Consider the following 11,871-nt stretch of genomic DNA (forward strand, 5'->3'; position numbering starts at 1 on the left):
GATGGCTATCCCTGTCATTATCATGAAAAGCCTGCCTTTATACCGGTCAAATGGGGGTTTAACATACAATAAGGTACCACATATAACCATCTCATATGACAATGGAATTTTAAAGAAAAAAAGAAGAAAATAAGATAGTATCAGGATCGAAAAGGAATGACACCAAATGATGTTATGTTACACAAGTGGTGGTCTGAAGATCCGAATGATACATTAGATATGATAAGATTGCATAGCTGCATTGAATTTGATGGTATCTAGAATTCAAGCTTAAAGAAGCAAAGCCAGCAGGTGGATTTTGGGAGCCCCCTCCTCAGTTTCTGCCCTGGTCCCCCACATATCTAATTCCAGCCCTACCTTCAAATCCAACCGTTTTGTGTAACTCAAATGGCCATGGGGTAGTTTTATGGGATATTATATACTGCCATTCTGAAATATAGCATACCACACCTAGAACATGCCTCTTTGAAATCTCTGCATGTGAAGACATACAGCCCAAGAAGAGATGAAACGTTAAATGGATAAACTCTACCTGGCAAATTTTTGTCCTCCCTGACGACCAAGATCAAAACTCAGCTTGAACTGCAGAGCGGAAAGCAGCAGCAACAGTCTTGTGATAAGGAAGCTTAAATCACCATTTACATTTGGGGATTATTTGTGTCATTGATTTGGACCCAAATGAGAAGTACCAACATATGATTCCAGAGGAACCGGAAGTTTAAGATAAGTACTGTTACCACGCCAATTTTATGTGTATGTAACACCCATGGAGCCTGGACTTTGAATATTATATTATAAGAAAATAATTTAAGGCAAAGTAAGAGTTATCTTCAATAAGACGTGGGAACAAGATGGTTCCACTTGATTCGTGGTCCTAATATCTTTGGATATGACCGTGAGGGGAGGTGTACTGAGCGCATCACTTATTATAATTAATATAATATCACATTTTACACATAAGCAAATAGTAAAATACATACAAAAAATAGGGCATTATTTGTGAATTAATACAGATATAAGTAATACCTTTTCTAGAATCTGAAAAGCTCTGATTTTGCACTCAGGCTGACCCTGACTTCCTGCCAAATGGGCACCCACCTCCTGCTGTTATAGCTATAGGACATGCCGAGAGGATCTCGAATGGTGGAGAAGGAAGGGGTAAATGCCTGCGTTCAAGTCAAGGTTTGTGATACATCAGTAGAAAGAGAGAATATTCCAGTGAGATAAACCTGCAGGCCTTAATCTGTGTCTCTGCATGCTTATCCATTGGCTGGATCTGATACTTTGGAGATAGGACTCCAAAGCAGAGCAGTACGGTTACGATAGGGCTTCAGCAAAAAGGAGGACGGATTGAGACATCCAGGTTTTACTTCCATTGAAAGTAATGGAAGTAAAACCCGGATACCTCAATCCATCCTCCTTTTCCTGGAGCCATGTGGTAACTCTAAAGAGCAATCTTTTACGTACGTACAGGGAAGAGAATGGGGTCATTGGCCCCTGGCCCTAGTATTCACAGGGAACCTGAATCTGCCATTTCCAATGCATAGGCGTCGGAACGGGGGAGGCCACAGGGGCCATGGCCTCTCCTAAAATTCTCAGTCACTGGTTTTAGCCCTCCAGCCCACACTTCTCCCGGTGTTTGCTTAAATCTTTGGGCAGCCGCTGTGCAGCGTCAAACAGCAGGCCTGTCCCAGAACCCTTCATTCTATTTCCAGGGGCAGGCCTGCTCGTGGACGCTGCACGGCAGCTGCTGAAGATTTAAAACTACAGCGCCGGGAGGAGGTGGGTGGGAGACTCGGGAGCTGTTTGGAGGTTGTGCGCCAGGGCGGAGCTCCTCGGGGACCTCCCCCCAAACAAAGCAGCGTTCCATTGCCTATGTAATGTACTAGAAGCATGCTGTTGCTTTCTTCTCAGACACACTTACCAGCCCATTCCCAGGACCTGCTCTGACATAGTACAGCTGCTCTTTTAAGAGCACCTAAAATGGCCTTAGCACAGGGATTCCCACCAGAATGTGTAGTTCAACCTATCCCAGTTTTTCCAATTTCTCAAAATAAGCTGCATGGCAACCCGTGTCATTACACAAAGTAGTTTGTTATGTCTCACAGATAATTGACTTTTAGCTCTCATAAGAGTACCAAATAAAATAGTATCATAAGATAAAGCCACTGGATTTTCTAATAAATTATTTACCTGGCCCCCAAATAGACCTCCAAAACTGCAGTATCAAGGGACAATAGTAAAGTAAAGGGACGCTTTAAGAATTTTATGGATGTTTGAGAGCCATTGGCTAAATACTGTAAAGAGGAATAATTAATTTAGGGCTCCTTTTATGAAGTCGCGTTAGTGGCTTTATCGCACGCACATTTTTAGCGTGCGCTAATCCCCGCGCTAGCTGAAAAACTACCGCCTGCTTAAGAGGAGGCGGTAGCGGCTAGTGCAGCCGGAAAATTTGCGTGCGCTATTACACGCATTAAACCACTAACGCGGCTTCGTAAAAGGAGCCCTTAATTTTATAGACAAGTAAACATACACATCCTTGTGGTGGAGGGGGGTAAGGGAAGGGAATAGAATTGGAATTGATTCAAGGATTTTATGAATAGTTTCATGAAGGTTTTATTATATTTGTTTATTAGTTGGGAGGGTGGGGGGGGAAATTTCATTGTGCAGTAATATTTGTAAGTTTTGTTGCGCTTATTATGTAAGGTGCAAATATGTGAATCATTTATTGCACATTTGTAGTCTGAAAAATCAATAAAGAATAAAAAAAAAAAGAGCACCTAAAATGTATGTATAGCCTCCATTGTCAAAGCAAATTAATAAATCCATTAAAATGATAATGCTGCTTCTCTATTCCCTTGCCCTAGGTTGATCACCTCCCCCCTCCCCCCCCCCCCCCCCCCACAAGTCCTTCTGGACTGATAACATACTTTAAGGCTGACATCTGCCTTTGGAATTCAGACTATGAGCAAGTTCAGCTATGGGAAGTCTTGTTATATTATTATTATTATTAGGATTTTATATACCGCCTATCAAGGTTTTCTACGCGGTTTTACAATCAGGTACTCAAGCATTTTCCCTATCTGTCCCGGTGGGCTCACAATCTATCTAACGTACCTGGGGCTATGGAGGATTAAGTGACTTGCCCAGAGTCACAAGGAGGCTGGACTATGAATCAGGTTGACAGGGGTATTAGATAATCTAGCCAAACATTAAGCATTACCCCTTCCCGCCCAATTAACTGTAAAGTCCCTAGCCTCTCTTCCCCTGAGATTTTTTATAAGTAAGCACATCACTCTTATGAGAACAATCCTACACAAAACGGACACCGGAGTTATTTTGCATATAATTCACACAAGGAAAACAATACCAAAAAGCTTTTATTCAGGTAAATGGGCTATTGGAGACCCGCCCAGGTAAAGGTACATACTGATAGCTCTTTGAGATTGTATGGCTGCCAGGATCTATTATTTTGCCTGAATGCAGCTACTCTTTCGCCACTTTCCCAGAAGGTTCCACCCTAGGCAACTACCTAGTTGACCTGATGCTGAAGCCAGCCCTGCAAGTTGGCTCCGAGACAGAAGTTCAGTATTCCCATTTCCTGTCTCCCGTGAGATTTTTTTTTTCTCTCTCTCTCTATGTAACATCAGGATAATTGTTACAAGAGAAGTAGAGAATGAATGAGATAAATCAGTGCTAAAGAAGAGAGAGGGTTAAGTGTTAATTAGCTATGAAACAGTGCTCCTAAACCAGTTCCAAATACAGTAGGGCAAGAGGGATTGTGGATGTAATAACCTGGTCTTTGAAGGCAGGCCTGAAAAATACAATAAAAAGGGGTAGGGTACAGAGATAGCTATGTGTGTGTTATAACTGGGCTACTGTAGCCAGGTTTGATAAGAACAATACCGTAGAATAACTGATCTTTACTCCCTTTCATTATAGGCCAGCCCCTCTGTGGCTTCAGCTGCACAAATCTGAATTGTATCTGGGTATACATTACCTTCTATTGACTTTCTAGGTTAGGAAACACCCAGTGGTTTATCACTAGCACTTGCTCCAGTTCCGTTCTGCTCTGGTTTGCCAGCTCAGAAAGGATTTTTTTTTTTTTTTAGTTTGGTGTGCTTTGTTTTAATCTTTTCTCGCCACTGTTGTAGCAGGGTGTGGCTGTGTGTAGGGCAAGGGGCTTTTTTTTTCTTTCTTTCTTTCTTTCTCTCTCCATGTGCCTTTGCTAGCGCTACTCCCTGGTTTTCACAATCGCCTGCAGTGCTTTTAACGGTAGCAAGCAAAATGTTAAATTATAGAAGAGAGGGACAAAAGATCCACGCCTTCCTCGGTTGCACCTGTTCTCTTTTTCCAGCCAATTTAAACATCATCCATTCCGCTGCCTTTGTTTTATTCTCATTTCTGTTGGGGGTTGTATTTGCCGTTTTCTTTTGTTTTTGTGAGGGCAGCCTTATGGAAAGGGAGAAGACATCATGTTCAAAGACATATGGTGCCTGTTTGCGAACGTGTCTCTAGTGTGACCTGTACAGTCCACACACCAGAACAGTACACCACTTCAAGAGGGAAATATAAACTCTGAATGAGGGAAAGAAGGCCCTGAGATGTCTTAATTTCCCTCTCAATTATCCAGGAAACTTTGTAGAAGAAGGCAGTAGAAAATGAGAGTGCGGAGATGCCAAGTTACTCATACTCAGTTCCATGTGCGGGACAGTCCTGGATTTCTGACCATCCTGTCCTAATGCATTATGGGACCTGCAGCGCTAATGTCAATGCGTAGAATAAGGCACTGCAAATCCCACACTGCTTTGAGATGCCAGTTCAAAACCAGGAGAGGCCACAAAGTCTCCAGCCTGGAACTGGGTGCCTTGACAGCACTGAGATTGGACAAACATCAGAGCAGATGAGAAAGGCACAGCAAACTAGCCTGAACACAGTGGAGTTAGCTGGAGCTGCTCAAGCATCTACTCTACCAGAGCTTCCAAGTTACCCAGTTCCAGGAGAGAAATTTTAGACCAGTCCTGGATTTCTGACAAGCCCAATTAGTTGCATTATGAGACCTGTAGCACTGATTTCAATAGGTAGCATCAAGTACTACAAACAGTAGCGTAGTTAAGTGGGGTGGACTGCCCCAGGCGTCATCTTAGTGGGGCGCCAGCACTTCCCCTCTCTGCCCCCTGTACTTCTTCGCTGTCCCCCCCTTTTGCCTCTTCATCTTTTTGCTGGTGTGAGCAGCAGCTCCAGCCTGTTACTTGCACTGGCCTCAGCTCTCCCTCTGAAGTCACTTCTTGGTCACGGGACCAGGAAGTGACATCAGAGGGAGAGACAAGGCTGACGCGAGCAACAGGCTGGAGATGATGCTCATGCCAGCAAAGAGTTAAAGAGGTACAGGAGAAGGGAAGGCATTCGCATAGCTGGGGGGGGGGAGGGGAAGGGAAGGAGCAGGGGTGTACCACCCAGTTGCTTCCTACCCTCACTATGCTACTGACTACATCTACTGAGAGATGTATGTTCACAATCAGGACTGGCCAAAATGTTTCCCTCCGGGAACTGGTAACTTGGTAGCTATGCTGTAACTATGGCCCCAAGCAACCCCCTAGGTAGGAAATAAGTTGATATTACCAGCTCCCTACTACTTTTTTTTTGTGTCTCCCGCCCTCTGTGGTTGGAAATTCTTCTATAGTAATAAACATGCCCCAGGGTTACACTGAAAAAGTGAGGCACCATTTTTCTCTGTGAGAGTAGGGGGCTGCAGAGGTCTGGAATCCCCTCTTGGGGGGCACAGGCTTCCTGTACTTCTCTATTTTGATTCTATTCTCTCTCTCGCTCTCTCACCTGTGCACAGGCATGAAGCTGCAAATGGTTTATAGGGGCTGCCATGGGCCTGATGGTTTCCATGAGGGGCTCTAAGCAGGATGAGTTTGCCAGTGTCACCCCTGACTACCGCCGCTTATCATGTCTATAGTGCTACTGATACGTGAGCTGCTGTGCACAAAGCATGTATGAGACAGTCCCTCCTCTACAGAGCTTAAAATCTATTCAAGACAGACATGCAGGACAAATAAGGGCAACGAAGGGTTAGGTGGCTTGTCCAGGGCCACAAGGAACTGCCATAGGATTTCAGCCAGGACCTTTCATTTCTCAGCCAACTGTTCTATTGGGCTCCTCCTCCACCCTTTACCGGGGGGACCCTAAATATGCAGAGAAATAAACAGCTGCGTAACTCTCAATCTCCTCTCCAATTACAAGCTTCATTTAGAGGAGCAAAACTGCATAGCTGGCACACACAAACCTGCTCAAATTATACCCAGGCTGAGCTTAAACCAGACTTATCTAGATTGTTTTCTTCTTTTGAAGCGTAAGGCATGCTTGGTTAAAGCCCAGCAGGGAGGATTGATTTGCCAGGGTAGAAAAAAGCATCAGATCTATTCGCAGGGAGTAGGGCTCAGAAGTTAATGGTTCACTTGTAAGGACCCTGGTGCTCTTTCCTCACTTACTTGCTCTTGCAATCTTCCACCATATCCTGCATGTTCTTCAGTTCTCCACCCAGTCGTCCCTTTTCATTGTTCAGCATGTCCAGCTGCCGTCGGAGGTTGTTAATGTATGCATCGAACATGGAGCTGGCATTACTGGTTTTGCATTTCTTCTGGTTCTGCATGAGATCCCATTTGGTCTCCAGGATCTTGTTCTGCTGCTCCAGGAACCGCACCTGTGGCCCAAAAGAAGGGATGGGGTCACACCCTTAAATAACTGCTCCATGGGTCTCACCTTAGCAAACTCCCGCACTGGCTTTGCCCTCAGTGATCAGGCCGTTCCCATTCATAAACCTGCAGCAGTTTCAGCACTGGAGGGGAAAACCCTGCCCCTAAAAGCATTTGTGGTTGCAAAGAGCTGTTTTCTCTGCCAAGGATGTAGGGGACAATTCTAAATTGTCTGCACTGTTTGCACGGTACACACAGACGCTTTTGGCACACATACACTGCAGCCAGTTATCATACGGAAGCCACGTGCATTCTCTTTCCTGCAGAAAATCAAGAGCCACACACTCAGGAGCTGACGGGGGGGGGGGGGGGGGGGGGGGTTTGCAGGTGATTGAGCAGGAGCAAAATAGCACAGATGCATTTAAAACATCACACATGTGTGCACTGTTTTAGTCCCTTTACCTAAGCATGGCTATTGGAATGACTCTTTTGGACCCAGAGAAAAATGCATGTGCTGTGGGAACCTGCACCAACATTTAGCTGGGCAGAGAAGCACTATCTTCAGACAAGCCAGTTTGCCTGGTGAATCACTGTTTACCTAGGGAAATGACAACTGCCTTCTCTGCTAACAGGTGCAAAAAAGACACAGTGGCAGCAACACACATAACAAGAAACTTCATTCCAAGAGGACAGCAGTACATGGGGTTTTACGTATTCTTTTAATTACGAATGGTGCTGAAATCAGACCTGCTAGAGAGCTGGCTCTGAATTCTATCGGTCCACTCAGATATAATATTCTAAAGAAATGATTACGTTCCAGAACTGGCCTGAAGAGGGTTAAATGTATCTGATTTGTTCTTACCTTGTCAATGAGGTCAGCAAACTTGTTGTTCAAGACCTTAATCTGCTCTTTCTCCTCTTTCCTCACATGCTGGATGGTGGGGTCAATCTCCAAGTTCAATGGCGCCAGGAGGTTTTGGTTGACGGTCACCTGCTGGATACTCTGTCCTGGTACAAACCCGGCTCCACCACCGAAACCCCCGCCGAACCCAGCACCACTGAAGCTCCCGCCGTACCCAGCAGCTCCACCACCGAACCCCAGTCCTGGCCTGCCGCTGCCCACACCGTAGGACATTCTTTTGCTAGAGGACCCAAAATTCTGCAAGCTAGAACTGGTGAAACTACCGGGTCTTGCAAACCCTGTGCCACCCCCAGAGGAGGAATAGGCCTGGCTGACTCGGACTTGTCTAATTCCTCCTGGGACAGCCGAACCAGAGGTGAAGCCACCACCCCTCACCCCTCCGGAGGAGTAATTAATGGAGCGCTGTGAATACGACATGGTGTCCTATTTAGAGGAGAGAGAAGGGGCGCGAAGTGAAGGTGATGGTGGTGGTAGAAAGAGCAGAGCGAAGGCAAATGTCCCTCTGACCGCAGGGCTGCAGCTTTCTCCCCTTTTATGTGCTAACGGAGCTGGGCTTGGCTGCTGGACAGCCTGAGATCGGTTTACAGCATTTCAGGGCTGGGTGGGGCTGACTGCTCTCCACCTACCTGCTGCTGCACTCTCCGGGAAAGGGTAAGACACACCTTAGACGTGCTCTTTGTCCCTGCGCTGACCACCATTAATAGTTGTCATCTCATCCCTCAGTAAAGTCACTACAATGTGAAGTGTGTAGCTTTCAAGATGCTAAATTGATTCGATTGCCAGTGGCTTCTTTTATGTTCTGTTCCTGTGGGTTTGGATGTGCCTCGGCTTGCCAGAGGACAGTATACAAAGTTCACTGATGCAAACAAGGACTTCTTGTATTTTGAAATACTCTAATTACTGATTTGTGTATGGCCCTGTGTCCGGGTGTGGTGAGGGGTAAAAAAAGAGGGAGCTGTGATTGTTTCCAAAACGGAATCTTTACATACAGCAAAATGGAGAAGGCAGAGGCCGCGTCCCAAAACGGGCACCCCCTTCTAATGTTTTTTAACAAATATTTAGGGTTAACACACGGTGGCTGCTACAGATGTGCACAATGCTACCGGCATGCCATTCGTAACCTGAGAATAGACTTACCCTGGTAATACAAGACTCTGGGGGGCCAGATTTAAAGGCTGAGAGCGTGCTTTAGGCATCTTTCAGCAATACCCAGGCATTTTGCCCAAGGACAAATTTAGCTCAGGGGGCAAAACTTGTGCAATTTCAGTCTTGTGTATAAAAATGTTCTGTGGCATTTGGGCAGACTTTACTCTGTAGTTTTAATCCTGCGCACATTGTAAAAAAAAACACACGGAAACGTAATTCATTGTGCAAACACAAAACCCTTTTTTAATTCTGTATTAATTTACACTTTTACATTACCATTACTTTGGAGACTTCCAGAAATTCTTGAAATAAAGTAAAACAAAAACTGAAAATGCATTAGGAAATTATTAACGCCTTTTGCCCACAACATTTAGGTAATTGTGATCCAAAATTAGGAAAAAAGTAAATATCTATAAATGATAAAGGAACACAAATGCATTGAAAGGTCACTCTGAGACCCTGCCCCTAGCCAGTCTATAGTGAACTTATGGAATTTACGCTATGACATTAATTTCTTCTCTAGCACTTAAAAATTCCTCAAGGTGCTTAGGGTCAAAGAATTGAAACTGTTTGCCTTCATGAACGATATCAAAATTACAAGGAAATCTTAACACAGAGTTAGCAGATAAAGCCTGAAGCCCAAGAAAGCTTTTTGCCTTATCTGTGTATCTCGTCCCAAGTCAGGAAATACATTTCTCCCTCCTTATTCGCGGGGGTTAGGTGTAGAGCCGGCCCCGCGAATAGGGAAAATCGCGAATAAGTTTTTCGACCGGCTCTGCCCCACTCCCCACTCCCACCTCCACCTCCCTCCTGCATCCCCAGACCTTACCTGGTGGTCTAGCGATGATGCAGGGCAGGAGCGATCTTCCTACGCTCCTGCCCCATGCAGAGTCATCATCAAAATGGCTGCCGTGAGTTCCCGTTGTAGGGGAGTTCAGGCAGCCTGTAAATAGATGAAAATTAGAAGAAACTTAGAAGAAAAAAAAATTGTGAATAATCAAATTCGTCAATAGGAAAACCGTGATTAGTGAGGGAGAGCTGTACTCCTAATTTAGACCCTAGAAACTGAGAATCCAAATGTTTAAAGGATATCCACTATCAAAACATTGTTACGGTCAAATTCAAAAGCGAAGGTAACCAGTGATGTAGTCCTAAAGGTAACCACTTCTAGAAAGGATTCCAAAAAGGCAGTAAGTCCCAGGGGTTCTTCCTTCTCAGCTGTTGCCTCCGGGTTAGCAGGACTCCTCCAACCCTGGAGGTATTGGAGCACGTGTAATAGGAGGAAGTGCCTCCGACAGCATCTTCAAAACTTCCATCAGAAATTTCATAAACATATGCACAGCTGGCAACAGTGGAGACTTAGGAAAATTCAGAAATCATAAGTTAAATCTTGTCGATTGGTTTTCAAGGTACTCCAAGCATTTTGCAATATACTTTCTGTCTTTTACATCGAGAATTCACATGTCTCCACTGCCTGGAGCCTAGCCCTTAAGGAATCCATTTCTTATCCATGTTGATTAGCAATCTGCGTTTGACCCAAGACTCCTTCAGAAATATTTTCAAGTCCACAGTATTTTGACTAACTTGTTTTAACAAAGAATGTATTCCCTTAATAGCATCCCACAGTGAATCAAGTATCTTAATGGCTGATCTTGACTTTTCCTGCTCCTCTGAAACTTTCATTAGATTACTCACTGTTTCCTGGCCCATGGTTTTGGAAGCAGCTTGCATCAGTTCTTCTTCCTTTGCAGAAGACTCCAAATCCTCAGAAGGCAGCCCCCCTTGCTTACAGGAGATACATCCTGCTTGGGTTCCCATTTCAAATGCTGAACTTCTGATGAGTTTTCACCTGGGCGCAGGGAAGCTATTTGTTCTATGGGGCTTAAAGATGCCCCCAAACTGCTGCCCAATGCAAGTACTCTGGGCGCAACTGAGGAGAAGAGGTCACCGGTTCCGCTGGTGCTCGGAAGAAATCAAGAGCCGGCTGTCTCTTTCCCGGTGTGGATGTTGCTACCGGGGGAGGCTCCCACACTTTTCCTCTCTTTCTCCCCATCGAAAAATGTCAGGGAGATAAGGTATGGCAGACAAAACTCTTCAAAACACCGAGCCCTGCTCTTGCGGGCCTTTCAATGCGGCCTTCCAGCGTGCCTCTAGTGCGCAACCTTTCAGCGCGTCCTTTCACTACAGTGCCATTTTGGATCCTCCCCCACACCCCCAATCCAATTCTGAGTGGTTTTAAAATCCATGTATTGTCCAGTCTTTACATCTGGTCGTAGAGTTTCAGTGAACACAGGAACATCCAGTAAAGTCAATCACAACATGTTTTGCAGTTCTGCAGAAACCAGAAATGTGCAAAGATGAATTCTGCAGTGAGCAACAGGCCCAGGGATTAATGGCAGGGCTGGATTTATGTACAACCCAGACCAGCTCCAGCTTAGGGCTTCACATTACTGGGAGCCTCCGTAAAATAAAAAATAAATAAATAAATGCATTGGTAAATAATGAAAATTACAATATACAATAACTATAATTATGTTTTTCATCAACTGTTGTTGATTGGTTTAGATATTTTTTTAATCATCATCTATTAAACCTATAAAATTCAGTGCCTACTTTATTGAAATGAGCCTCTTCAATGTTTCGGCTTAGGGGCCACAATATGTAGTCCTGGTTAGACAGGACATATAAAGGAAGATTTTTCTCTCCTTTGAAAATGAACTGGTATAAACTAGAGGTCTGCACGGGAACGGGGATCGCGGGGTTCCTGCAGGAATCCCCCCTAACCCACGGGACTCCCACAGGGACCCCCCTCTGGCCCACGGGACTCCCACGGGGCCTCCCTCTAGCCAACGGGACTCCCACGGGGATGGAAGGCTTTGGAAGCAGGGTTCGTCCATATAATATAAAGGACACGTCAGCCTTAGTAAAAGAGGGGGTTTATAAGTTAATTACCTGAACATAAAACAAAAAAAAAGGGTTCCACCAAAGAGATTCCACAAAGAAAACAGCAGCGCAAACACAAAAAAAACTGTGGAATTGATGATCCTGTTAGAAGTAATTGCTGCTTTTTATGGGGACGGGCGGGGATGGAGGTAATTCCTT

The 11,871-nt window shown here is 45.0% G+C and overlaps 1 protein-coding gene across 1 annotated transcript in view; it reads right to left on the reverse strand.

Moving 5' to 3' along the window:
* The window catches only part of LOC117357596 (keratin, type II cytoskeletal-like), a 29,995-nt gene extending 21,848 nt beyond the window's left edge, over positions 1–8,147 (reverse strand). The window contains exons 1-2 of the mRNA XM_033938415.1: positions 7,564–8,147; positions 6,498–6,709 (exon numbers count right to left, since the gene is read on the reverse strand). Of these exons, the coding sequence (XP_033794306.1) occupies positions 6,498–6,709; positions 7,564–8,040 (689 nt within the window). The 5' untranslated portion in view covers positions 8,041–8,147. The remainder of the gene's footprint in view (positions 1–6,497; positions 6,710–7,563) is intronic.
* Positions 8,148–11,871: the final 3,724 nt, after the last annotated feature.

Source organism: Geotrypetes seraphini, chromosome 3 (assembly GCF_902459505.1).
Source record: "Geotrypetes seraphini chromosome 3, aGeoSer1.1, whole genome shotgun sequence".
NCBI lineage: Eukaryota > Metazoa > Chordata > Amphibia > Gymnophiona > Dermophiidae > Geotrypetes > Geotrypetes seraphini.